Source organism: Cydia pomonella, chromosome 14 (assembly GCF_033807575.1).
Source record: "Cydia pomonella isolate Wapato2018A chromosome 14, ilCydPomo1, whole genome shotgun sequence".
Lineage (NCBI taxonomy): Eukaryota > Metazoa > Arthropoda > Insecta > Lepidoptera > Tortricidae > Cydia > Cydia pomonella.
Window position 1 is genome coordinate 19,944,560 of NC_084716.1, and position 25,988 is coordinate 19,970,547.

The 25,988-nt window shown below is 39.4% G+C and overlaps 3 protein-coding genes and 1 long non-coding RNA gene across 4 annotated transcripts; 2 read left to right on the forward strand and 2 right to left on the reverse strand.

The window, feature by feature from the left end:
* Positions 1–2,424: 2,424 nt before the first annotated feature.
* On the forward strand, positions 2,425–6,112 carry LOC133525133 (uncharacterized). Its single transcript, XM_061861392.1, has 2 exons — positions 2,425–2,866; positions 3,927–6,112. Exons 1-2 carry the CDS (start codon positions 2,565–2,567, stop codon positions 4,807–4,809), a joined length of 1,185 nt encoding a protein of 394 aa, XP_061717376.1. The 5' UTR covers positions 2,425–2,564; the 3' UTR covers positions 4,810–6,112.
* A 2,627-nt stretch (positions 6,113–8,739) lies between these two features.
* Positions 8,740–9,854, reverse strand: LOC133525139 (uncharacterized). Its single transcript, XR_009800519.1, has 3 exons — positions 9,506–9,854; positions 9,363–9,422; positions 8,740–9,265 (listed from the first exon to the last, which is right to left on the reverse strand). It is a non-coding gene; the product is annotated as an uncharacterized LOC133525139 (long non-coding RNA).
* A 10,036-nt stretch (positions 9,855–19,890) lies between these two features.
* Positions 19,891–23,959, forward strand: LOC133525134 (uncharacterized). Its single transcript, XM_061861393.1, has 3 exons — positions 19,891–21,222; positions 21,324–21,636; positions 22,758–23,959. Exons 1-3 carry the CDS (start codon positions 21,083–21,085, stop codon positions 23,388–23,390), a joined length of 1,086 nt encoding a protein of 361 aa, XP_061717377.1. The 5' UTR covers positions 19,891–21,082; the 3' UTR covers positions 23,391–23,959.
* Positions 21,514–25,979, reverse strand: LOC133525135 (uncharacterized). The gene is made up of 2 exons (XM_061861394.1): positions 23,958–25,979; positions 21,514–22,564 (listed from the first exon to the last, which is right to left on the reverse strand). Exons 1-2 carry the CDS (start codon positions 24,114–24,116, stop codon positions 21,668–21,670), a joined length of 1,056 nt encoding a protein of 351 aa, XP_061717378.1. The 5' UTR covers positions 24,117–25,979; the 3' UTR covers positions 21,514–21,667.
* Between the last annotated feature and the right edge of the window lie 9 nt (positions 25,980–25,988).

A 25,988-nucleotide genomic window follows, 5' to 3' on the forward strand; every position in this document is an offset into this window, starting at 1 on the left:
CTTTTATGTCCCATGCAAATTCTATACTAATTATTACTAGAATAAGATTTAGTAAAACCTAAAGCAGGTATTATAATCCAAGGTTGTAACCCAAAATGAAAGCCAGCTTAAATATAATTTAACTGGATCATCACGACCCTTAATTTTTACACCTTTATATTCCAATAGACGGAACTGTTTCAAAAGTTCACGAGAGGTAATCCCTTTGCCAAATGAGTTAACAGAAATGTAGTGAAGCATTGCAAAAATTATATTGTCTAGCATAGCCGAGTACTGAAGTGGAAGACAGGCTAAAGGGTGTCCCGGAAGTAAAGAGACAGCTTTCAAGGTCTTACTGGCTGAAAATTTTATTAAAACAAAAGTAAAGTTTTGTTGTAATTGCTTCTATGGTTTCATTGTAATTGCTTCTATGGTTTCATTGTCTGTCATTTCAAGCGGGAATTTCGGTATTGCTTATTCGTTTTTTCAAATTTAAGCATCGGAATATGAAGCACTTGCTAATAGGGTTTTTCACAATTGCCTTTATTTTACGAGTCTCATATTAAAAAAGATATATTCAAACACTTTCTTCAAGGAAGAGCTAGACAAACTAGTATATATAGAATAAAAAGACATTATGAAGAAACGGTTGAGATTAGTTTTAAGAAGGTTCTGGGAAGAAATAGGACAATCACGCTACCTCGAATCATTAACCGAGCTAAATCGATTTTTAATAAGACTCCGTTAACGTCCGTCAGAGTGGCAGCGGATAAATTAAAAGTATCAAAGCTGTCTGTCGCCAGAATGAAAAAGGAACGATCTAGGTTTCAAAACAGATATGAACCAAATTACTTCCAGACATATAAAGGACCAAGAGAAACGTGCAAAGAGACAGACGAAAAGTTTATATAAGTTAACTGGAAAAAGTACTCGGCGTTTATTGACGTTTGTTGAACCAATATTCCGGCGAACCCCAATGATGTTCATGAAGGCAATATTTCCATACAAATATTCATTAATTTCCATTCAGTCATATAGATGTGACATAGAACCAGAAAATTGTATCAAAAGTCAATTTTTTGACAAAACTTTTTGTATGGCCAAAGGCGTGGCTGCAAAATCGTGAAAAGCGGTAAGGTGACGGGCCGCGAATAAGTTAAGAAAAAAATATTTTGAAGAGGTTGTGGGCGCAAAAGCGATATCAATCTAATAATTTAATTAATTTTCTTGCAACTTACAACCAAAATTATAACTTTTATCGTTTACCTGATATTACATTTTATGGAAATAAATTTGTCTCTTTACTTCTGGGACATCCCATATTTGGCAATATGTAGCAGCTAACGATCCGAAATTTCGTCTAAACCTGATTTTATGGATGTGTCACTAACATGAGGTGATTCTTGTTCTGATCTAAAATCTCCCTATTTGTTGAGTTACGTACTGTATTATTTGTTCAAGAATATTATTAGCTGTGTTCATATTCAAGTCACTATAACGTATAACCAAGTAGCTAAAATATTCTAAAGAAAGTTATCTAAAGTTTCTCTGTAACTGGCGTTTATTGTCCTAAACTGTTCTAGTTCGGGGCTACTCAATGTATTAAAGGGCGAAATGATGTCAGTGTCATGGTTGACATTACTTGGGTTTAAGTGTTTTCAAAAACTTTCAACATTGTCCTTTAGCAGTATCCAACTGCCTGACACAATTAGAAGGACGCCACATCGTGTCAATTTGTAGTCATATTCTTATTACTCCTTCAAAGCTTTTATAAAAGTGGCCACTTGGCTGAATTTTTTATCGGATGGGAGTTGAACTTCGTAAAAATATTACTAGATAAATAACCACAACTGTTCACACTGTCCCAGATGTATCATGTCACATTGACACCGGAGTTAGGTCAACTCGAGTGGCACCTAACCAGTCTCCAGTAAAAGTTGCACGGTTGTGGAGTTATTACCGAATTGAATAATTTTGAGAATCTTCCCCTTTGTTTTAACATTTTTAGCACCAGCGCTGATTTGGAAAGTTCTTATCAATAGTTTTTTTGTGTGTGTCAAATCATGAATAGTTAATTTAGAAGTGCGAAGGGCTACTTTTGTCAGGAACTTATGTAAACAAAAACATTAATTACAACTTTTACCATCTCCCCAAACCAACAAATAACGTCAATACTGGTTGACACTATTCTCCTTTAGAGCGTATTGGTTTCGCGTAAACTTTGTCCTTTAAACATCTCCAATAAGAAATTTTTTGTGGGTTTAGATCTGGAGAACGCGGTGGCCATAAAATTGGTTCCAATCGCCCAATCCATTTCTCGGGGAATGTGTCGCTTTCGTCGCCGAGGTGCTTACGGGCTGAAACACATAACCGCGTTGCGGCGTCGCGCCGCTAAAATTGGCAGTAACGTCAACGCTGATTTTAGTGGCGCGGTGCCGCGGCGGCGCATATTTCACCGCGTTGCGGCACCGCAACGCTAAAATCGGCAGTTTGCGTTGTGGCGTCGCGAAAAAGAGCGTTTTATTATCTGGTAGGGTAACCAGTTCCTCGTGGGTTTTGATTGTGGATAGACGTGTCTGTCTGCCATGGAGCGTCGTAAGAAACTTATTGCTTATTTGTTATTAAGAAGACATTACTCTGTTTTAAATAAACGACAACGAAGATACTGGATACATCCATTTAACAAGGCTATAAATCCCGATGGCGAGTACTTTTGTCGAAAATACGAAGCATTAAAGATAGACGAAAAAAAGTTTTTCGCCTACTTTAGAATGAGTGTATCATCATTTGAAGAGCTATTAAGCGGGTTATCAGAATATATACAGAATAAAAATATTAAAGGAAGAAAACCTGTTACTGCTTTGGAAATGCTGGGCTTGACAGTAAGGTAAAGTAAAACAAATAAGTTTTTTATTTTTTTTAATGATATTTATGGTACTAGGAATCAAATGAAGGATTTTGCATTATACTTACTTAACAACTTATACTTAGAATACTTAATTGGTCTTTCAAAAATACAATGATTAATTTAAGAAAAATCAAACTCATCGTCTTGTGTACCATAGGATTGTGTACCTGACGTTTCGTCCAGGGTAAATGGTGAATTTATTGGACGTTGTTGGTTTGATGGCTCGGAATGTATCTGTGAGGATGTGGCAGTCCTCGTTGCAGGATTCGAACCTCCAGAAGTAGAAGTGTGGTAGCCACTCTGAAAAGTGTTATCATCTCTCCGAGTTAAATATCCTTGATTATAGCCCTGATGCTGATAACCTTGAGAATAGCCGTGAGGTGTATATTGCTGAATTGAAGGCCGAAGAATGTCCGTTAGTATTTGAAGCACCCGACTTTGGAATATCAATGTTTGATGTTCATTCAATGTTTGAAGAGATGGTAAAATCCCTTTGAAAAAATGCAAATGTCTATTCTCCGGTGTTTTTAATATTTCAAAAATATTTTCTTCAAAGTCACCCCTCTCATTTGCCTTTCGTTTTCGTGATTGACTTTGGTAACGAGGCAATGCTGTTATTTCATTTTGGGTGTCACTATCTCCTTCCACTACATTTATACTGGAATCAGTTGCATTTTGTGAAACCTTTTTCAAAAACTGTAATTGTTTATATAAGTGATATTCTTTAAATTTTGCAGCTCCAGCTCCAGACCGATTGGCATTTTTAACTTTCTTTTGATATTTACTAAAATTATCCTGTAAGGCCTTCCACTTCTTAACTAGTTCGTTACCTGAAACAGAAAGCATCACAAATGAAAAATAGTAATGAAGATTAATAAACATAAATAATAGTTTAAAAAACAAAAAAAAAAGAAGCTTTTTTACCAAATAAATAAGTAGCTTTAAAAATGATGTAGGTAGGTACGCAAACTTTCACAGGTGAAACTGTTGTTGAAACTGAATAACTTTTACATGCCTACTAATTATTATTTCTATTCAGATTTCTAGCAACCGGCAGTGACTTCAAAATCATGCATAAAAATTACTACCGAGGAGCAAGTACAATATCGAAAATTGTGAGGACTGTTTGTCGCGCCATATGGAAACATCTATCCAGTCAAAATATACCTCCTATAACGAAACAGCTTCTAGAAGATGTCGCTATTGAGTTTGACAAGAAAGTGAATTTTCCTAACTGCATAGGAGCTCTCGATGGTAAACATGTCCGTATTTGGTGTCCTGCGCGCAGTGGATCACTATTTTACAATTACAAGGGCTATAATTCAATAGTTTTATTAGCTCTTGTCGATTCAAGATATAGATTCATTTTTGTCGATATAGGAGCATATGGGAAGGAATGTGACTCCACCGTTTTCCAGAACTCGAAACTTTATGATTTGATTATGACACATAAACTACCTATTCCAGCACCAAAGCCCTTACCAGGTAATCAAAATGCAACTCCATTTGTTTTTGTGGCAGATGAAGCATTCGCAATCTCGAATAACGTCATGCGCCCTTACTCAGGGAAGCATTTGTCGGTACAACAAAGAATATTCAATTATCGGTTGAGTCGTGCCCGAAGATATGTGGAGTGCGCTTTCGGCATCCTAGCCAATAAATGGCGCATATTACACCGAGCTATGAATATGCAATATGAATTTGCTACAGACATTATTAAGGCATGTTGTGTACTACACAACTTTGTTTTGAATCGAGATGGAGTACAAGCGGCTGATGAGATTATCATTAATGATTCTGATGTTCAAATGTTACATTCGCCGACAACTAATGAAAGTAGTATGAGCCCACATTTAATAAGAAATACATATTGTAATTACTTTTCTAGTGATGTGGGTACCCTTAGTTGGCAGACATTTTAAATTGCTTCTGGGTTGACGCGTGTTGTTTGTAAGAGTGACAGAAACAAACTGAATCATTGTCAACAAGTATAACGTCTAACGCTGGAATATGCGACGCGGCGCGGCGCCGCGCCGCTAATAAATAAAAAATAAAAATAAAAATAAAAATTGTTTATTTCAGACATGTGTCCATATAAGTATTAGTAAAACTTAAAAAATAAAAATAAAAATAAACTTAAAAAGACTAGGTTAGTTAATTTACATAAGTACTAAGTATAATGAGAACAAAAATTCGTGAAATAATTCCATTGGCAGAAGCAAGCAGTGAAAATAATTTATTCACTACTTGGTTCTACCAATGACCACATCAACCCAGTACTTTGTTAGCGGGCAGTCCAGGCGCTCCGCCAACACCCTCAGCATACAGTTGCTGCTGCCACGCACTCGCTTGAGCATCGAGGCAATTCTTTTCCGCCTTATGGCGAAAAAGTCATCCGCCCGTGCCTCGGCAAACATGCCTGATGCACTGCAGTGCTTTGGCAGCCTCAGCAGCATCCTGAGGATGTTGTTGTACTGCACCCTTAATGTGTTATAGGACCTCTGAGTAAAGCTTACCCACAGGCTGCACGTGTAAAAAGTTTGACAATATGCTTTAAAAAGTGTCAACTTGACTTGATTGTTACAACGTGCAAACCTGCGGGCAAGCATATTGCCCCTCACTGCCAACGCCCTTCTTTCCCTCTCCAGATCGCAATCGTCATTCAGTTCCTCAGTTAGCATGTGGCCCAAATACTTAAACTGTTTTGCTATTTTAAGAGGCTCGCCCCCCAGCATGATCTTTGGCAGGGTGTTTGGGTTATATTTTTTCGCCTTAAATATAAGTACCTCACTTTTACTCGCATTATATTTAAGACCATGCTGTAGAGCGTAGCCTTCACATACTCTGAGTAATATTCGGATGGAGTCGACCGACGGTCCCAACAGGACCATGTCGTCTGCATAACTTATGTTATTGAAACAGATATCACCTATATGACAGCCGACATGTGTCCTGCTGAGCCGTTCGATCAGCTCATTCACATATAGGCTAAATAGGCCGGGGGATGACAGCCCCCCCTGCCTTACACCACAATTCAGCCTATACATATCTGAGTCAACCCCTGCCCATCTGACGCGATTGACCTGGCTGTTGTACCAATATTTTAATAAAGCCACGCACTCCCTAGGAAGATTGGTTTTTTGCAGCTTGTCCCATAGTATATCGTACACAACCAGGTCAAACGCTTTGGACAAGTCCAGAAAACACGCATAAATTGGGGTGTTCCTGTCCCTGCTGATTCTAGCGTTGCGGTGCCGCAACGCGGTGAAATATGCGCCGCCGTGCGGCACCGCGCCACTAAAATCAGCGTTGACGTTACTGCCAATTTTAGCGGCGCGACGCCGCAACGCGGTTATGTGTTTCAGCCCTACGGGCTAGCCGAGCGTATACAGGGCGTCCCAAACTTATGGGACATGAAGGGGAAGTACCTTAAATATCGCAGATAGTGTATTTTGCTGAAAGAAGACTTTATGTTATTTTTAAAAGTTAGTAATTCTGCATTCATAGATTTTCTAAAAATTACTTGCTTCGTCTGGGAATCGAACCGACTTAAATATCAAAAAAAAAAACACCCTTCTTTAATGATGCCAATCGAAAGAATAGCTAAAAAATAATAACTCTGCTTAAGTTACATTGTATTTTAAAAGAAAGGAACAACGTAAAATTAATCATTTTAATCAAATTAAAAACATACATGAAACTGCCGTAGCCAATTAAGTGGGTATTTTTTTGAAAATTAATTAATTAAATGCTTGAAATGTGATCCCTCTTGTCTTACGCAAATCGCCAATCTTTTAATGAGTCCGCTGCCTGTTGATTTTCTTATCATTTTATGGTGAACACTCGATGTGATATGGCACAATTCTGTTTGCAACTCGCCCACGTTCTCGTATAGCTTTTTGTATAGCATATCTTTCAAGTATACCCAAAAGAAGCAATCTAATGGTGTAAGGTCCGGGGATCTGGCCGGCCATCTAATCGATCCATTTGTACCAATCCATGTAGGAAAACATTCATTTAGAAAATTGTTCACAAGCCTTTTCGAAACTTTACGAGACGGTATTTGTCCATCAGGATATTTTACGCTATACCACCGCAAACTTCTAGAGGTATCTTCATCGTTCGAAAAATATGCTTCCATTAGATCAAAACTTATTTGATATGCCATGTTCGCAATAAATTAACACAATAACACTTGTGTAAGTGAATTAAGACCAAACAGATCAATATCCGAAAAACAAACGCTCGCACGGACTGTTCCATTTTCAAATTTAACAACAACATTATTTTTGTTTTAAATTTGCCTTCTGTCTAGCTTACAGAGGACGTATTGAAATACTAAGTTTTATCATTTTATCTACACGTGCACTTATAATAAGGAAAACTATGCCAGTATTTTATGAAGTGGGTACTTATTTACGAATAATCAGTGCTATCTTTGGAATGATAATATCGCTACTTTTCGAACGTCGTCCACGGCAATAAATAACTTTCTTGAAATTTGACTCAAATCATTTTACGTTGTTCCTTTGTTTTAAAATACAATGTTACTTAAGCAGAGTTATTTTTTTTAGCTATTCTTTCGATTGGTATCATAAAAGTAGGGTGTTTTTTTTTTGAGATTTAAGTCGGTTCTATTCCCAGACGAAGCAAGTAATTTTTAGAAAATCTATGAATGCAAAATTACTAACTTTTAAAAATATATAAAGTCTTCTTTCAGCAAAATACACTATGTACGATATTTAAGGTACTTCCCCTTCATGTCCCACAAGTTTGGGACGCCCTGTATAGTGTGCCGTGCAACCATCATGTTGAAACCACATCCTTCGTCTCAGTGCCAACCGCTTCCAATAAACAAGGCAGGTCTTGTTGCAAAAATTCTAAATAACTTCTACCATTTTTAAGAATAGAAAGCAAATCGACCGGTTCCACCATTTGTTCTTTAAGAACTCTACAAATTAATTTTGAATTGGTATTGGGACCCATCTTGTCGTTCTTGATGTGGGGTTTCTGTGGATGTTATGTAAATTGAGATATCCATCCCTTTTGCAAGCCGATTGAACTCACGTTCACAATACTTTGTTTTTAGACTTGTACTCAGGCAAGATAAATAACTGTCTATTTTCGTAGGCGGCGTGAGTAGTGGTGTTACTTTGGGGGTATTAATAAACCCTTTGCAAATTGTAACTTTATCCACAGTCATCTTCTATGGGTTTTATAAATTTACCGTATTCTAGATTAAACTCAAAATCTCTACCTTGTACCATTCCAAATGCTTTATACGTGCCAAATGCGAGCTTCTCTATCTTTGTGAATGGTAATATTCGTCTACCAAATCGATGGCCCACTTCCAGCTTGTCAACAGCCGCTTGATACATCTTCGGCTTAACGTGATCACTAATTCGGTCGACGTATTGTTGTCGAGTGAGCTTGTTAAGTTGACAGAGAACTTGCTTGAGGTGCTTGTACAGTTAGTCTATCCAGGCTTGTATTTAGGCAAGATAATTGCGGTATGTCAATTTTCAAAGGCGGCGTGAATAGTGGTATTGCTTTGGGGGTAGTGTAACGTGCTTCTAAGGCAGTTGCATTGTAAATCCGACTAAGGCTCGGTGAGTGGCCACCACGCCATGTTTTCCATTAAAACTTAACCGTCTGTCCTTTCTGCCTAAAAAGACTTATAAAGAAATTAAATAATTGAAAAGGTAAATACCAAGAATTAAAATATTTAAGTAAACAAAAGTTCGGGCGTCTGGCAGAAAGCACAGAAAACAGTTTAAAGACCAGATAGCTAAAAGGAAAGAACAAAATAGAATTTTAATCTTAGAGCGGGCTAGGAGAAAAGGGAAACAAACTTATTGCCTTTAGACATCATATATATTGTTCTAAGCGTTCAGATACAGAATTTTTTATAAGTAAACCAAAGTCATAGTTCCACAGAAGGTGGAGGTTAATTACTAAATCTAGTTAAGTTATCTTACAAGTTTGAGACACTGCATAGGATATATCTAAAAAGGGAGGTTCACCGACCTGCGAGGGTACACATTTACCAAGGTGTTGAATGAGACCTTCGTCCGTGGGCGCACAGCGAGGTAACTTTAACGCGCCATTCAGATGTTGTGGACCCCACAGCGCATGTGCACGACGCTCAGAGGCGGGTGGTAGCCAGCGTGACTTTAGCTACTCGAAGTAGGTGGACCACATGGGGTCAGATTTAATGGAAAGTCGCTTTTGGAGGCAATTCTACACGCCCACCATTGAAGTTTTCTTGCTTTTGGATGTGGAGGTCCACATGGAGTAAAAAGCAAGCGGAAAAAATGGAAAGAAAGGAATAAAATAAAAGGAAAAGAAAGAAAAAGGAAAGGCTAACACGCCCCGTATCTGGAAAAAAACAATGGAACGAGTCAGAGAAAATCAAACCAGAGAATTTCGGTTATGCCACTCGATTCGAATGACGAAACTAATAATGAAAACTTACGTTAGCCTTCCATGGTATTAGGAATACGCCGGGAAGGCGTTGGACGCCGCTAGTTCACATCTAAAACAAAGCGACGGCAAAATGAATATCAGGAAAACCCTTGTTTATCGAAAAAATTGAAAAATAATTGAAAATCTTCATACCTGTGACTGCTCCAGAGACTCCGGGAACGAACAGTTAAAAGGATTCACTCAAAAGGACTCAAAATATCTTGATTCACGTGGATAAAAAAGATGAGAGGTTCTTTAGTCAGATGACAAGAGGGAAGTCATCCGAGCGGAATGACAATCGATCCACAGACGAAATCTAAAGGTGACCAGAGACAAAAAAGGAATAATTCCGTTCGATACTGACAAAAACGCTATGATATAATTTCGAATTAAACAATCTGAAAAATATATTATTAAATATATCACCAAATATTGTTTGATTAATTTTCCTAAACAATAAAGCTATACTTTAGAAATTCTATACGATTAATGTTCATATAGCAAAAGTGAGGATGTTTAAGACACTCCTAAAAACGACGAAACAAAAATTACTAAGGTTATGAAATATGAACTAGCTCGAACAAACTAGCTGTCAAACAGCAAAATTGACAAGAGTAAGGTTATGTAGATTTTTTATATACGATAAGTTCTGAATTAGGAAGGAAATCTAAACGAATGAAGCTTAAATTAGGACAATAATTTATTTATTATATGGCTTCGGTAGTTGTAATGTAGCCAACAGCAGTCTATGCTGTGATGTTTTGCCCTCTCCCAGTATGACTTTACAGTCCCTGTTAGTGTAGTTCTTCATTAATGACCCTGTCTAGATAATGTAGTCTATTTGTGTACTGTATTTAGCGGTTTTATATGTAATAATATGTTCTTCCTTTTTCCGAAAAAACGTGTTAATAATTTCGAACTTGTATTTTACAGCAGAATTTAAGATTTCCAGTCCTTCCTGGTTTCGTGTGCCATATCCGTAGCGTCCGTGCACCTCTGGGTACGCCTCCTTGCTTGCACCGACGTGCCCATTCAAGTCTGTACCTATGTGGATGAGTTCCTCGCATGGTATGCTTTGCAGCAATTCGTCAAAGTCCTCCCAGAAACTTCTTTTTCGAGTGTAGAACATCCTACTTGCGGCGCATATGCTGAGATGATGTTCAGGACCGACTGGTTATCAAGTGATATTTTGACTGAGATTAACCTATCGCTCTTCCTCTCAATATGCATCATTCTGTTTAAAGACCTTGTCCAGTACGATTGCTACTCCATTACGTTTTGTGTCTACTCCGTGGTACGAGTAGATGAGTTGATACCCATGGCCAATGTCACGGGATTTAGACCCTTTCCATCTCGTCTCCTGAATACAGCAGATGTTTATATTTCTATGGTAAAGTATGTCACTGAGTTCTGCACTGCGTCCAGTCATGGATCCGAGGTTCCATGTGCCTAGTCGTAGCTTATTAGTACTTTTAGTTTGCAAATGTTTGTTCTTGTCAGAATCGTCGCTTTGGGGGAACGCCCTAGCATTGGACTCGCATTTTCTCAGGTTCCTTCGATTCGTATTTGCATCCAGGCTCTTTTCGTCGCTTACGGGGGACGCCCTAGCCGTTACGCCTAGCCTATACTATACATCTCTATTGTATTGTAGTAATTATTTATTTTAAGATTATTATAATGTAATGTTTACCCAGGTATTGGCTGTTGTATTTATAAATGTTGTTATGTATTTTTCATGTCACTATATGATGTTACTATAAATGTTGTATTGACTTGTAAAAGAGCCCTTGAGGCCTACTTGCAGATTTTTTTTTTTAATTTTGTTATCGTTTTTTCATTTCGTTTTGCTGTCATATTGCACAAGGAGAAAAAGTTTTGACTGTGGTTTTACGGCCGGTTGTCACCTGACGCCAAGGCCTTCGTCTTCTCTTCTTAAGACGTGGGTGCCGCCGTGGACTCATTTTAGTAGAGTACATCCGCCGCCTTCCCTACTGGGTACTCCAGCCCAAGTACGCAGCATAACTGCAGCCTCTGCTCCGAATATGTCAGAGAAGCCCACAGCCAGGGTTTGATAACGAGTTTCCTTCTCCGGCCTGTTCGGTCCGCGGGAGGTATTTTATTTCCCTCCTGCCCATCGGGTATTGTATACCCTCCGAGCATCCCCCTATCCGCCACCTAGGGACGCGTCATCTAGGGTAAAAGGCTCCCCCGAGGAGACTAAAGGTAAGTTATACCTTTCAAATTGTTATGAAAGACAAATAGCTTTGTCGCTATCATATTTGTTTGACATTTCTGCCAAAAATTTGGCAGTTCATCCTGCTTCTATTGAGCAGACCGGTATGAACTTGGTTTTGGTTCCAGTCATAATAACCAATAAAATAATAATTTAAATTAGCTCTTAAGAACAAAAGAATCTGTCTCTGGCAATTAAGCTTTCAGTAAATCTAATGAAAAATACTGCAAACATGGAAAGTACATCCAGGTGGATGTGCATCAAAACATTCAATGTATTAGAGGAAAATATTTACAGATTGAACTTTTATTGAATGATTATAATATTGATATTTTATGTATTACTGAACATATCGATCGACACATCGATCATTCCTATCACCCAATGGCCTTCGATCTGCCGTCCACGATTATATTTTCTTTTTCTAAACTTAGTTTCGTCTATTTGCACCACTTTATTAGGGCCCCCTATCTTTCCTTCGACCCTTTGGTTTCGCAGTTAGTGGACGGCAATAGCTTCCCTGCAGTAATTAAACCAGTCGGCTACTGTCCTGCTTGATATCACCGGATTCAAATGCTAGCTCCGTTCTCGTCTGGTGGTATGATAGTCCCTCACTGAATGTATACATTATTTGAAATATGAGTGTGAGGGACAACCTAGCATCTGCAAACCATGTCCCACTAGCACGGGACACCGTTTTAGTCCGGCATCTGAATTTGCCGAGTCCTTCGTAAACGTCATTGGTTTCCGATGATAACAGCAGGTCTTTCCGTCGGGATCAGGCCCCTCTCCTCAGCAAATTGAACACACTGATCATGAGTGCCTAATTTCGAAAAGATCCTGCGCCAATTCAACATAGATCTGAAACAATTTAAAAAATGATTAAAATGAGATTGCAACTTCTAGGGGGGGGGGGGGGTATTGATTTCAAAATATACATCATTTCCATTTACTTCAAAATGTAATACCATATATCGGTCGGGGGTGTTACTAGACTAGATAAAATTAGAAACGAACATGTAAGAGGTAGTTTCAAGGCCCCAATATATTTTAAGGACCTTGTCCAGTACGATTGCTACTCCATTACGTTTTGTATCTACTCCGTGGTACGAGTAGATGAGTTGATACCCATGGCCAATGTCACAGGATTTAGACCCTTTCCATCTCGTCTTCTGAATATAGCAATGTTTATATTCCTATGGTAAAGTATGTCACTGACACTGAGTTCTGCACTGCGTCCAGTCATGGATCCGAGGTTCCATGTGCTTAGTCGTAGCTTATTAGTTAGGGTGGTCCACGTTTGTATGAAAAAAATTCAAACTTGACTTAAGGTTCGGGCCACTCCCTAATTTTGTTACACGTATTGACAATATCATGTGTGCAAAATTTCAGAAAGATATTATACTAACGGGAACAGGGTGCTCATCGCACATGAAGTATTGAAATAATTTACAAAACTTGTAATTTTTTGAGCAACTAGGAAAATGTTAATAATAGAAGAATACACAACTTTGTATAATTACATTTATTAAAATAAACACTACAAAAGTACAAATACGACAAAATAAGCATTACAAAGTACAACAGTTAGTTATTCGTATTTTTAATAGCATCTATTAGTGACGTTTTCTTCGGTTCCGTTGATACAATCTTCCGGTTGTGTTCCACTATATGAAAAATGATTTGCTTTTCCTCTTCATTCTTGGTAAGAAGCTTATTATATTCTTCAAATAATTTGACACCTCTTTCAGCAGTATCGTTTACAACACGTAAGTTGTGAATTTTCTGTTTGCCTTGCACATAGTCAGAAGTTTTGTGCCAAATTTCTATTGGCAAATGCAGAAAAGATTCCTTAATGTCCAGCATAGAGAGTGTTTTCAGTGTTCTTTTCGATGCAAAGGCTCCAAGAGAAGTTAGAGAGGTTTCGCTCCTTAAAATAGCAGTGTTTCCTTTTACCAAGCGAGGACCAGCTTCATTTTTCATGCCTTCTACTATTGCTGCTTTTTCGACAGAAGTCACTTTGTCGGAGAATAAAGCAAAGCCTACTAGTTCGTCGAATAAATACCACAAATGGCGTTCCAGGACCACTCTTGCAGCTTTTGCGATATCTAAATCGACTGATTCATAGGCTATGAGGTTTTTCCACAACTGTAGATCGTTGCCTGCTGCTTCGGCAGCCAGAGGGGCTTCAACCCATGCAGCAGTATAAATTAGTGCACCGAACTTGACAAACCGAAAAACTGCCTTTTCTTTTCTTTTGGTCAGCTTAAGCACTTTCTGATCTCTAAACAAGAAAATCTTGTAGGTATAATTTCGCCATCCAAAGTGCATGCTGTATCGGCCCGGGGGATCGCCAATGTATGTTATTGGGTACTTTATTAAGAACGATCATGGTGATTTCCATAAGTTCGAAGTAGTCGTCTCGAGCAGGTCTTTCTTTAGCTAGCGAATTCGCGAGAACTTTAAGGGTACTTTTAGCTAATGGTTCTAGATCTGAATCTGTATCAAGCCCTTTGTAACATTCCCGAGTGTAATTCTGCCAAACATCTCTAAACCTTTTAAACAAAGGAATCTCTGGAGAACTTGATGGGTTGAAACACAAAGTAAATACTTTCGCTAGTATAATTTCCAGAACGTGATGACGACAAGCAAGCCATATTAACTCTCGGCCAATACCTGCCTCTAAGAGAGCACATGCTCCTTTTCGGACTCCAGTATTAGCCGCAGTTGTGTCGAAAGTCATAGCTTGAACTTGGTCGCTGAGATTCCAGTTGTCTAGCAAAGTCAAGACTGCGTTGGCTGTGCTTTCACCGGATTCTGTGGTTAGTTTAGGTACTCCTAGCAATTTTTCAGTATCATTGCCGGACACAAGCACCGGAAGACGGTCTACTTTTTTGTTTTCCATGATGTCAGGTAGAATCTTGCCATCCCAATGAACTACAAGAGGATAATTTGGCGTAAAAGACTCTTTTATGTACCCACTAAATTCGGTTCTGGCTTTCTTTCTTGCGCGTCTAATAGTGCTTCGGGAAATAGATAGTGTAGCAGGATTTTGACCGAATGCGGCAGCAAGAGGGATCATTAGCCGCATCGCTTCGCGATCGGTTATTTTATTGCGATCTAAAGCGCTGGTAACGTGTGTTGTGAAAATCCCGCTCAACGTTGACGAATGGTCCACAGGTATTTTATTACTAGACAACCTATACTGCACTTCATCAGAATCAAGCTCGTCATTTGAGTCGTCAGAAGAGCTAGAGATAGGCTGAGGCTGACTCTGGGCTTTCGAAGTGGAGGCAAAACTTTCTATAGACATTTGTTTTAGCAACTCGGCACGTCTCTTACGCTCCCCAGCACGTTCAATTTTAGCTGATAACTCTTTGTCTAATGACGTCATTGCCATTTTGCGTTCACTGCGTTGATCAGCCAGAAAATTCCTGTCTTCTTCGATTTTTATTTGGTTTATGGCATCAACGATTGCAATATCAAAAACCTTATCCAGTTCGTTGATAAACAAGTTTTCTCGGTCCGTTTGTGATTGAGAATGAGAAGATCTAGACTTGTTTTTATTCAAAAGAAGCCATTTCTTATGAATTAATTCGAGTTTCTCAACGCAGTGTTTATGATGTTTAGTTGGAATTCCGGACTTTTGCCAAACCTCAATCAATTCTTTTAAAACTAAATGAGCAGAGCGTCGTACGTTTTTCTCATGTTTTAGGAATTGGTGAAAACGCCGGAGTACTTGTCGCAAGGTCGGAAGCTGATTAAGCTGAGTAATTGGTTCCAATTCTCGAAAACCAATTAAAAAAAAATCGTTTTTATGTCGGGAAGAAGAAGCCATTTTCAAGCAATGTGTATACACTTGAACTCAATTTTTTAACACATATACGGTCTTAAGACACCTCTAGGACCCGGAGGACCCCTTTTATTTAACTTTATAATATTAAAATTCACTCTAACACGTTCACATCACCAAAAAGCTTAAAATTTACACTTCGTGAGCACCCTCTTAAACTCAATCTACGAAGTTTTAATTTCTCATAAGTAATATTATTGCCATAGGTCACAAAATAAAAACATGGCCCATTCAAAAATCGCAAAATGAATTTTTTAGACCACCCTATTATTAGTACTTTTAGTTTGCAAATGTTTGTTCTTGTCAGAATCGTCGCTTTGGGGGAACGCCCTAGCATTGAACTCGCATTTTCTCAGGTTTCTTCGATTCGCATTTGCATCCAGGCTCTTTTCGTCGCTTACGGGGGACGCCCTAGCCTAAACTATACATCTCTATTGTATTGTAGTAATTATTTATTTTAAGATTATTATAATGTAATGTTTACCCAGGTATTGGCTGTTGTATTTATAAATGTTGTTATGTATTTTTCATGTCACTATGTGATGTTACTATAAATGTTGTATTGACTTGTAAAAGAGCCCTTGAAGCCTACTTGCAGAATAAATTTTTGAATTTTGAATTTTGTTATCGTTTTTTCATGTCGTTTTGCTGTCATATTGCACAAGGAGAAAAAGTTTTGACTGTGGTTTTACGGCCGGTTGTCACCTGACGCCAAGGCCTTCGTCTTCTCTTCTTAAGACGTGGGTGCCGCCGTGGACTCATTTTAGTAGAGTACATCCGCCGCCTTCCCTACTGGGTACTCCAGCCCAAGTACGCAGCATAACTGCAGCCTCTGCTCCGAATATGTCAGAGAATCCCACAGCCAGGGTTTGATAACGAGTTTCCTTCTCCGGCCTGTTCGGTCCGCGGGAGGTATTTTATTTCCCTCCTGCCCATCGGGTATTGTATACCCTCCGAGCATCCCCCTATCCGCCACCTAGGGACGCGTCCTCTAGGGTGAAAGGCTCCCCCGAGGAGACTAAAGGTAAGTTATACCTTTCAAATTGTTATGAAAGACAAATAGCTTTGTCGCTATCATATTTGTTTGACATTTCTGCCAAAAATTTGGCACTTCATCCTGCTTCTATTGAGCAGACCGGTATGAACTTGGTTTTGGTTCCAGTCATAACCAATAATTATTAAAATTAGCTCTTAAGACAAAATAATCTGTCTCTGGCAATTTAGCTTTCAATAAATCTAATGAAAAATACTGCAAACATGGAAAGTAGATCCACCTGGTGCATCAAAACATTCAATGTATTAGAGGAAAAGATTTACTCTGGGAGAGAGGAGAGAACCGAGGTATTGTGCCCGGTATTCTGCCAAACCTGGGCATTCAAGAATGACGTGGGCGGCTGTCTCCAGTTTGGAGATATATAAGATATATAAGAAGACAATCATATAACGGCTGACATCATCACAACCCACGGAGAGATTGAAACGGAAGAAAATGAGAAAATATCAGAGGTAGGGGAGGGAAGGGACGAAATATTAGAGATAGTAGTTGCCTTAGTCCGATTGTCAAGGGAAAGAGCGGAAGAGAAATATCTGTTGAGATCATTTAGAAAAATAGTATCATTACTAAAACCATTAGCGGCTTTTCCCAGGCCAAGTGATTTGACAAACTTCCAGACATCGGCCATAGACGAGGAGGACACATTGTCATGAAAATACCGTCGCTTCGCTGTACGCACCGCCTGGTTGCAACGATTTCGGTCTGTCTTAAAAAGATTCCAGTTCTCGTCAGTACGAGAACGTTTAAAAAGACTAAAAGCTCGGTTCCTCTTCCTCATAGCCAGACGAACACAGTCGGTGATCCAAGGGGCCGGCGGACGCTTGACTCGTACAGAGTGGACGGGTGCATGCTTATCAAAAGCAAGAAGGACAAGAATGGAAGCGTTAAACAAAGAAAAATTGGCATCAGTTGATGAAGCAGAGAGCACAGGTGACCAGTCAAGGGACGCGGCGTCTTTTAAAAGAGCAGCAGGGTCAACCTTAACAAAGCTTCGAATGTTTATCAATACAGGTTTACATTTAGGCGGCTTGATTTTATATGATGCGAATATGAGGTCATTGTGAGAAAAACCAGGTGCTAAGAGCTGACCCTGTATTGCAATAAGAGAAGGAGACGAAGTAAGAATTACATCCAGCCCTGGCTGGATCACCTGTGGCACACCTGTGTCGGTAGAGGCAATATGATGGGTAGGAGCAAGGGGTAGCAGAAAAAAACTAACTGAATGAAGAATTGATTCAAATGTACGAGATTGTAATGTATCTTTGCAAAGGTCAGTGTTGAAATCACTCATGATCACCTGATGCGTGTAATCTGCGCTCAGGGATTCGAGAATGTGCTCCAGATCGGAAAAATAATCGATGGTGGGGGGACAGTAAACTACGCCCAAAACGGCTTTAACCTCTTTGACATTTACCTCAAGAAATATCCATTCCGCTGTGCCAGAGTAGAGCGAACGAGTTATAGATAGAATTTTGTACGGTATGAAACTTCTGAGATAAATGGCAACACCTTCATGCGAACGCGGGGAAATATCAACAATGGGGGAATGTAGTTCCCAGAAGCAGAGACGCATAGAACGGTTGTGGTTAGTTGCCGCTTTCTGCAGAGCTAGCAAGACCGAGTTGTTTCTTACCTTTTAAAGCTATAATTCTGCTTGTTTGTTTGGGCACAGTCGTCAAACCAGTTTCATCGACGTTAAAGATTCTGGTAGCATTGTAGATTTAAGTATAATTGTAACTAACAAAATATGGATTGTGTCGTCCGAAATACTTGATTTTTATTTTTATTTATTTTTTTATTGTGGTACAAGATCCTCTAGCAAGTCAAAAAAATTATTTCCATTGACCATGCTCAATCCCATTGCCCTTGCTACAGATGTGGGCTCAGCCGCACGCAACGATAAATTCGAATGTTGTCTCATAAATGTAGCTAATCAAACCTTTTTTCCCAATCCTCCTTTTAATTACTGCCACCTTTGGAATGGACGTCTGCAGATGTTTAAACATCAAGCAGGGCGATAGTTCTGAATAAAAATATACTATCTTTGCCAGTTACCTTCAAAAAGACTGTGAAGGTTTCCAACCGGATTTACGTGATCGTTACGGTGCAGTTTAATATTTATTTATACTGATCGCACCGCCACACGCTGTAGCCGTTTTTATTACCCACTGCTTGTGGTACCGATGCCCTCGGCCAATAGCACCTTTCCTCTTTTACTGTTTATCAACATCCCGTCGTCTTCGTCGTCCATTTTTACCAAATCGCCACTCGGACGCTTGCCTGAATCAGCAATTTCTTATTAATTTTCGGCTAGAGAAAACGATTCACGAATTACTCTAACCAATTTCGAAATTTTATTCAACTATTTTTATTGAACCATAAAATCAAGTCTCAATGTGACATTCTATTTTCATTACAATTTAGTAATTTTTGCAGAGGTTAGAATAAAATAGACTGAATGACAACTGCTACATTCTTACTATGTGATGGGGATAAGGGGTTAGGATTTTTGGAGGCTCAGGCGCTGGTGCTGGAGCGTCTTCGATAGTTCCGTTGTTAGTTTCCACGTACAACTGGTCCGCTGCCCCATAGATCACGTCAGAGATGGAGGATAGAGGTTTGGGAGTGGTAAACCGTCCTACTGGCGATGTCGGGAACACCGGCGTTTGGCGACAGGACTTACAATCGCGACGTGGGGAGACCGAGCCTGTCGGAGACCGCTCGGCTGATACCGCCGGAGTGACTTGTAAAGTGATCGGGCGCTCCAGGCTGGGTGAAGCCGGCAATTCCGTTTCGGGCTCCGGAACCAGCTCCGGGGTTAGGATTTTTGGAGGCCCAGGCGCTAGTGCTGAAGTGTCTTCGATATTTCCGTTGTTAGTTTCCAGTTACAACATCGTGGTTTAATAACACCGTAATGGTTATTCCTGTGGTGTTTTACCGGTTTGTGCTACAATTTGACCAGACTTAACAACAAACTGAAACCTGGTTTCATCTAAGTTCCAGATACGGTTTGGTTTATTTAAAATACCCAGCTTTGTATACAAATGCTCCGACGTTTTATACAAATGCTAATTATTTATTTGCCATAGTACAGTGGGTATGAAGATGGTGTCGTAAAATTGGCAGTACAGTGTACTCTACTCACAATAGGGAGTATTACTGCAATGTTCTGCCGCCAGAGTGCAGCACTAGCATCTATCGTAAACCTTAGAGTAACTTATACATACTGTAGTTTTCACAGATAATAAAATATGACATTGATGCATCAAGGCTGCTGTATATTGTATAAACATGCAGCTGTACTTTGGTTTTCTGCCGCCAACCGGCAGATACAAATAAATGACAGTCTCGAATTACCCCTTAGGTCGCGTGGTCCGATCGATTAGTCCGATCAATCGGAATACGAAGTTTTTTTTTCCTGTTGGCTCGATTGATCGGACTATAAAGACTTAGAAAATCCTGTCAGTCCTACTATCGGTGTAATGGGATTTTAAAAGTTCGTCTAGTTCGATCGATCGAACCACGAGGACGTTTTTTTTCCTGTTGCATCGACTGATCGGACGTAACCGTAGACTTACTATTTCGTGGTAGTAAAATTCCGCGTCGAAAAGCTAGCCATACACGGACGGTTTTGCCCGTCGGATCAGCCCGCCAGATGTACCGCCAGCGGGCACATCCGTGCGTGTGTGTCGAGAAATATAGATACGGATCTGCCCGCCGGGCACCCGTCCGCAGGCAAATCCGTCGGTGTGTGGTGAGATATAGCCACGGATGTGCCCGATCCGACGGGCAAAACCGTTCGTGTATGGCTAATTAAAGTGAGAAAACACTTTTGAGATGTTGGTAGATTACAAAAGTAACCATGAAAGTACCGGTCGGACAAACAGGAAAAATAAAAATTGTGTGATCGGATTAAGAGGATTTTTCAAGGTCTCGTGGTTCGATCGATCGAACTAGACGAACTTTTAAAATCCCATTACACCGATAGTAGGACTGACAGGATTTTCTAAGTCTTTATAGTCCGATCAATCGAGCCAACAGGAAAAAAAAACTTCGTATTCCGATTGATCGGACTAGTCGATCGGACCACGCGACCTAAGGGCGAATTACGTGTGTTTCACTCGCCGTCCTTCTAAAGTATTTCCCAGTATATACCCAGTATTTTTTTTTTCATTGACAAATAATACATTATATTATTTCGTTATTGTAGATGCTCACTCGAAATGGATCGAAGCGTTTCGCGTCCCGGGCACCTCCGCCAAATCCAGAGATGTGACTTATTTGAAATACTTGTATTTAAAATGCAAATACAAAATGCAAAATACCTATTTTGTATTTAAATACCTTTTAAAGAAAACTATTTTGTATTTTATTTCAAATACTTTTTGGGACCTATTTTCAAAATACAAAATACTTTTTATTAGGTAAAGTCAGTAGGAGTTAAGGTGGGTTCCCACGACCCGTGTTATTACAGGCCAGGCCGGATCGCGCCACGTCTGTGGATGCCTGTGCGGCTGATTGCGTCTCGCGCCGAGCCATTCCAACGGCGCGAGTCGGCCTGTACCCGCCTGTCGTTAACGCCAGTCCAACATGTGTGATGATACGGAGCGTATGGCTGCGTGTGCAGCCGCTGTGGTTTTATTCAGTGGTCAACTTTTGATAAACCAAGCAAAAAGAAAGCAGAAGAAACGACGCTGGTGGGTGTCGTCATTCAACAAGAGCCGATCAAGGTTGGGAATTTTAACTAACTCAACCCGATTATGTATATTCTATAATCTCCTTATTACTTATATTATAGCAGTAGAATCATATTTTCTTTTATTACTTACAGATATAATGCAACTGATATGCTGAGTGATTTTGTACGGGAACCTAGCAAAACATTTGAAAATTTCTGCAGAATGTCTCAAGATGATTTCACATTCCTTCTAAATAAGATTGGTCCTCATATCTCAAAGATTGATACGAACATGAGACAGTGTATACCGACTCAAGCCCGATTTGCTATTGCACTCAGATTTCTGGCTACTGGAGATAGTTACAAAAGCCTCTCATACTTATTTAAGGTTTCAATACAAACAGTCTCAAGATGCGTTGACGACGTCTGCAAAGCCATAATGCAAGAATTAAGGGAAGAAATAAAAGTAAGTTGTTACGTTCTTAATAATATTTATTTCAAGAAAAATCTACATTTTGAGACTCATAAAAATCTTTTAGTGATATATTATCTGAAGTCTGATTGGTACTTGGCGATTTTTGTGGATTAGGTATGGTTTGAGTGTATGGTGCTTGTGAGGGAGTATGTGGATTGGGACTCTGGTAGGCCGGAGACTGCGATGCTGACGATGGTTGGGAATGGAATGGAGGTGGAAAACTTGGCGAACCCTGTGGAGACTGGATACTTAGCGATTGTTGTGGATTAGGAATGGTTTGAATGTATGGTGCTTGTGAGGGAATATGTGGATTGGGGCTCTGGTAGACCGGAGACTGCGATGCAGACGATGGTTGGGAATGAAATGGAGGTGGAAAACTTGGCGAACCCTGTGGAGACTGGATACTTAGCGATTGTTGTGGATTAGGAATGGTTTGAATGTATGGTGCTTGTGAGGGAGTATGTGGATTGCTCTGGTAGGCCGGCGAGTACGATGAAGACGATGGTGAATCCTGTGGCGAATGATAGGGGCTCAAGGGTCGCAGAGGTATGATGGCAGTCGCTCCAGAGTAATAACTTGGTTGATGAAATTGTTGTTCTTTTTCTCGTCGTTTCAGATTAAACACCAAATTGTCTATTTCTAACATGGCTACTTCTCGTGTGTCATCCTGTAGACCCCTCAATTTTTCTGCTAATAAATCACAATACAATGAAGATACATCTTTTCGTGACGTTTGGCCTAATTGTTTGAGATAAGTGTATGCTTCATCCATACGATTTTGAGTCTCATCTAGTTTCCTTTTTTTCTTTGGGATTATTTTTGGAGTTTTGAATGCAATGTCCTGTTCTTCACTACTTTCTAAATTTTGGATTGATTCGTCACGTTCATCCTTACTGTCATCTTCACTCTCATCTGTTATCTGAAAGTAATCGAGAACGAAATATGAGACTTTTTTTGTGGTACTTGTTGTCTAACTTTTTACCTTTTGCTATAGCTTTCTAATTAGTCACTTGAAATATAAACTGTCTGAAAGCGAATCCGGAAGATAAAAAATTAGACATATATTAGACGTATATGGCCTTATTTACAATAAACATATTATTTTGTTACAGCTGCCACGGTCATCACACGAATGGTTGGAGATTGCAGAAGAATTTAATGGCAAGTGGAACTTCCCTCATTGTATAGGGGCACTAGATGGAAAGCATTGCGTGATGCAAAGTCCTATTCACAGTGGATCAGAATATATCAACTATAAAGGAACATTCAGCATTGTACTTTTAGCTTTGGTTGACGCTGACTACAACTTTATTTTTGTGGATTGTGGTTGCCAGGGAAGAATAAGCGACGGTGGTGTGTACAGAAACACGGAGTTCTACAAAAAACTATGTCGTTCTGAACTGGATATACCACAGCCGGATTTTTTACCATCAAAAGAAGAAAAGATGCCCTACGTTTTCGTAGCTGATAGTGCATTTGCCCTAACTGTTAACATGATGAAGCCATATGCTGGGAATCATAACAAAGGAACAAAAGAAAGAGTCTTCAACTATCGCTTGTCAAGAGCTCGACGAATAGTCGAAAACGCTTTCGGAATCATGTCTTCTGTTTTCAGAGTACTAAGGAAACCTATTCTCTTACAACCCGACAAGGTAACGGACATAGTTATGACTTGTGTCTTATTACACAACTTTCTAAGGAGATCTAAAAAATCAAGGCAAATATACACACCAGTGGGCATCTGACACTGATCATGAAGGGGTTATTCAACCCGGCTCTTGGCGAAATGACCAAGAAGGAATGAGTTCCCTACTACCACTGAGATCTTTACCAAGAAGAGCTGCTGTTACTGCCAAGAGCGTAAGAGATAAATTTGCTGAATACTTTGTAACTAATGGCGCAGTTTCGTGGCAGAATAACTATTCATAGGTTAACCAAGGCATACGGGAATCGGCCTTTGTACAGTCAGCCACAGGTCAACCTACCCATTTCCGGTCGTCCTGTCATGTAAAAAAGGGTCACCTAGTTAATTACAAATACCTTGGAGAGTATGTACTCAGCTTATGTAAGCTAGCTCTTTGAATTAAAAAGTATCTGAGAACTATCTCAAGTAGTTAAATTTTCTTTCACATACTCTTTAATTAAAAGAGCTAGCTTACATAAGCTGAGTACATACTCTCCAAGGTATTTGTAGTTAACTAGGTGACCCTTTTTTATTCTTATAAAATATAAAGAATAAATACGTAATAAGTAATAAATTCATAATTATATAAGTGTAATGGGAAGATTAGACACAAATAAAAGTTACTCACCATTATTGTAGTTTTAGTCATTTTTGGTTTATATACGTCATCCAAAAATTTTGCCATTATGTCGTAGAATGGCCATTCCGGTTTATAAATATCATCGGTGCCACTACCCGTTTTCGTAGACTCCTTGATTTTAGCTTTCAGCTTTCTGTAGGTAGACATCAAATTTTCTTTTTTAACTCCTTGATAGGGATAGTTCCACTTTTTAAATTAGTTTTTATCCGTGACCACGCATCATGGACATCGTTCTTGTTTTTATGCTGTGGTGACGAGCTATTCCAAAGCGCTGGTTCATTTTCGTAGAGAGTTAAAAATTCGAATATTAGTTCGTTCGTCCACTCGATCATGTGTGCGTGTACGCGCACTCGCTGTCCCAGGTGAAATGAACCGACGCAGACGCGCCCCTACAGGTCGCGACAGGCACCGTCGCGCCGCGCCGCGCCGCGCCTTTGAACTTACCGACTCCCGGCGGATCGAACGGGTGACGACAGGCGACCACAGGCCACATCGGATGCGACCATTCCTACTATCTGTCGGCCTGTAAAGGCGCGGTCAGATCTGTGAAACAACGGGCCGTGGGAACCCGGCTTTACAATCTCTTCTGACGTTACAATCCTTGCAACTCTCTCATTCTTTTATGGCGAGCGGTCTGGCCTAGTGGGTAGTGGCCCTGCCTATGAAGCCGATGGTCCCGGGTTCAAATCCTGGTATGGGCATTTATTTGTGCGATGAACATGTTTTCTATGTTTTTTTTTAGTTTATTTATTCACTATGATTTTTTTGAAACAGGGTTTAACACAATAAGCCACTATTGAAAACCTCTAAACTGGAAACTGGAATTCAAGACCAAAAAATCTACGACAGATATGTCACTGTCAAATTTGTCAATGTCACTTTTGTCACTGTCAAATAAACTTTTCAGGTTTCGCAAACCTTTTTTAATATGATTCTTTGTATACTGACTACATACGATTCAATAGAATTTCAACCTTACTTACTCAAATTTAAGGTTTAAATGTGATCGCATTTTCGGGAAATGAGACTCTGCTTTAAATGGATCACCAAAACGCAACAATTTGGAATATATTCGATTTTTTTGGGAAAACCTTACAGTTACTTACGGCCTGGAAAAGGGTTAAATAAGTATTTTGTAAAAAAAAATTACAAATTTATTTTCAAGTCTCAACTAACATTGAGACAATTTTATTCTAAGGAACATAAACAGGATAAGGTTGCGTTGTTCTACCACAGTGCAGTGCTGAATATTTATTGTATTCTGTTTTTTAGTATTTCTTGTTATGGCTGCAACAGAATACATCATCTGTGAAAATTTCAACTGCCATGGTTTATGAGATACAGCCTAAAGACAGACAGATGGACAACTGAGTCTTGCCCTAAGCCAAAGCCCTGTTACATTTTACTTTTTTCAGCATGCTAACTAGCATCCTAATTATGATTCTAACTTTTCTCCATAATAAATAAACTTCCTAAGTGCGGTTACATTTGACTAAATTCAGTTTCCAACTCATTTAGGAAGCTAGTTAGGACAAATGTAACAGAGCCTTTAGTAATAGATTTTACCTATTGGGTACGGAACCCTAAAAACACCGCTCTAATTAGTCTAGCACTTACATACATACTTTACAATACGAGACAAAAAGTGCAAGACATACGAGACCTCATATTAAATCACAGGAAAGGAATTTGAAAAGGTTAAGTAAATGAAATATTTTTTCAACAATTTTTCTTTATTCCAACATTTCCAACTCCTCATCTCCATCACTAATGTCCGAATTACTATCAATCTCTGAATGTGATTCCGTTACATGAATAACAAATTTATCCACAACTCCAGTAATTAATCCGTCCAGTTTGCACATCTCATCTTCTACTTTTACGACATGGTCTATACAAGACTGCCACCTTTGTGGTGTCACTTCCCGGAGGCCTTCATTAAACAACTCTCTGACCTCTGCCATTTTAAAAGTCTTATTATTTCTGGCTACATGCCCCTTCACCTGAGCCCATACCAGC